Raw genomic sequence first — 1,948 nt, 5'->3', positions numbered from 1 at the left:
GTCCCTGTCCCCACCTTAGTCACTTGTCTGGTTGAGGGCAAAACCCTCCACCTCTTGCCTGGAGTTACCTTGCTGCAAGGGATGCAGGAGGAGGGGTGAGATGGTGGGCACAATTTGGCCCCATAGTGATGGACCATGGCACGGGTTGACCTCCAAGCGTGTCCTGCATGTGGCGTTAGCTCCTCTCATGGACACAGCCTGAGACATGAGGGTAGGAAGATGCTCATTCAGCTGGGTCTGGAGTCCTGTGCCCCAAGAGTGTGGTGGGGAGGGAGATGGGTTGACGCATCTCCTCCGAGATGCGGAACGTGGTGGGGTGGAGAGGTGGAGGACTCCTGTGGGATGCTCTGCTTGGGCTCTTCCTCACCTGCCTGTGGCTTCCAGGTTTGATGACATCGACCTGCCCTCGGCAGTGAAATACCTGATAGCCAGCGACCCCAACCTGCAGGTCCTGGGCGCTGCCTATCTCCAGCACAAATGCTACAGCGACAGCAACGCCAAGAAGCAGGTGAGCACCCAGGAGCCGAAAGGGAAGGGGCTGTCCCCAGCCGCTCTGCCATGGTGGGGCACCCCAGGGAGGGTGGAAGAGATGGAGGGAGCCCCAGCCCCAGCTGAATGGGAGAGGGGCTGGGTGTCTCAACCCGGCTGGGCCGTCCCCTCCCAGGCCCGCAGCCTCCAGGCCATGCCCAAGCTGGTGAAGCTGTTCAACAGCCCCAACCAGGAGGTGCAGCGCCATGCCACGGGTGCCATGCGCAACCTCATCTACGACAACGCCGAGAACAAGCTGGCGCTGGTGGAGGAGAATGGCATCTACGAGCTCATGCGGACCCTGCGGGAGCCTGACGACGAGCTCCGCAAGAATGTCACAGGTTGGAGACGCTGGCAGGGGCGGGCAGGGGTCCTCCTCCCCTGGGGGTGGCACATGGTGCCCCCACCCCATGGGTAAAGCTGGTATGACACTTCACGGGGATGACTTCTTTCACATCGTTACCCACCCTGTCCTATGGCTGCTCCTGGCTGTGGGTGGTCGTTGTGAGCCCCCTGGGGAGGTGAATTGGGGTGGACGTGCTCTCCAGCCATTCCTGGGACTGAGGATCCCCCTCTGCGCAGGGATCCTGTGGAATCTCTCCTCCAGTGACAACCTGAAGGATCGCCTGGCCCGGGACACCCTGGAGCAGCTCACGGACCTGGTCCTGGTCCCCCTCTCTGGGCTGGGGGGTTCGGGTGTCATCCAGCAGAACCCCTCGGAGGCGGAGATCTTCTACAACTCCACAGGCTTCCTCAGGTACCCGCTCTGGGCCGCCTCCGGTCCTCCCGCTGTGGGTAAAGTTTTGGGTGGAGGAAGAGAGCCACCATCTGTGCTGTATACATAGGGAGCAAGGTCCCCAGGCCTCGTTTCTGGGGTCCCCATCCCTTGCAGCAGTTGTGCATCAAGGCAAAGCCTGGTCAGCCCCATGGGAGAGGTATTAGCTGCTCTCCCCGTGGTGGTGCCCAGTGGCAGGAGGAGGGGGGCCGTGGGGAAGCCCCTTCTTGCCGTGACGGACCTGCGTTCCCCGTGCAGGAATCTCAGCTCTGCCAGCCAGCAGACTCGGCAGAAGATGCGTGAGTGCCACGGGCTGGTGGACTCCATGATCCACTATGTGAACAGCTCCCTGGAAGTGGGCAAGTCAGAGGACAAGGTGAGCCCCGGGAGCTGGGTGCTGGGAGGGTTTGGGTGCCCTCAGATGGGGTGCTGCTCCCTCCCTCCTGGCAGCTGCCTGGCCGTCATGGTGCAAAGGTACATCTTGATGTGATGGTGGGAAAACCATCTGGCTCCGTCTGGGCTTACCGGGCACAGTGGGGCACCGTTGGTGTCATCGGGGTGACTCTGGCCACGGAGCCCCATGGGATCCCATTCCAGGGGATGTGCCAGCTGGAGATGCCCTGGCAGGCAGCCCAAGGGCTGACA

General features: G+C 62.3%; 1 protein-coding gene across 1 annotated transcript in view; it reads left to right on the top strand.

The window, feature by feature from the left end:
• PKP3 (plakophilin 3) overlaps window positions 1-1,948 on the top strand; it is a 7,293-nt gene that overhangs the window by 1,457 nt on the left and 3,888 nt on the right. The window contains exons 2-5 of the mRNA XM_009334056.1: window positions 385-508; window positions 665-869; window positions 1,111-1,285; window positions 1,562-1,679. Of these exons, the coding sequence (XP_009332331.1) occupies window positions 385-508; window positions 665-869; window positions 1,111-1,285; window positions 1,562-1,679 (622 nt within the window). The remainder of the gene's footprint in view (window positions 1-384; window positions 509-664; window positions 870-1,110; window positions 1,286-1,561; window positions 1,680-1,948) is intronic.

The sequence above is a fragment of the Pygoscelis adeliae genome, unplaced genomic scaffold (assembly GCF_000699105.1).
Source record: "Pygoscelis adeliae isolate BGI_AS28 unplaced genomic scaffold, ASM69910v1 Scaffold420, whole genome shotgun sequence".
Taxonomy (NCBI): domain Eukaryota; kingdom Metazoa; phylum Chordata; class Aves; order Sphenisciformes; family Spheniscidae; genus Pygoscelis; species Pygoscelis adeliae.
This window is presented reverse-complemented; position numbering and strand designations above follow the sequence as displayed.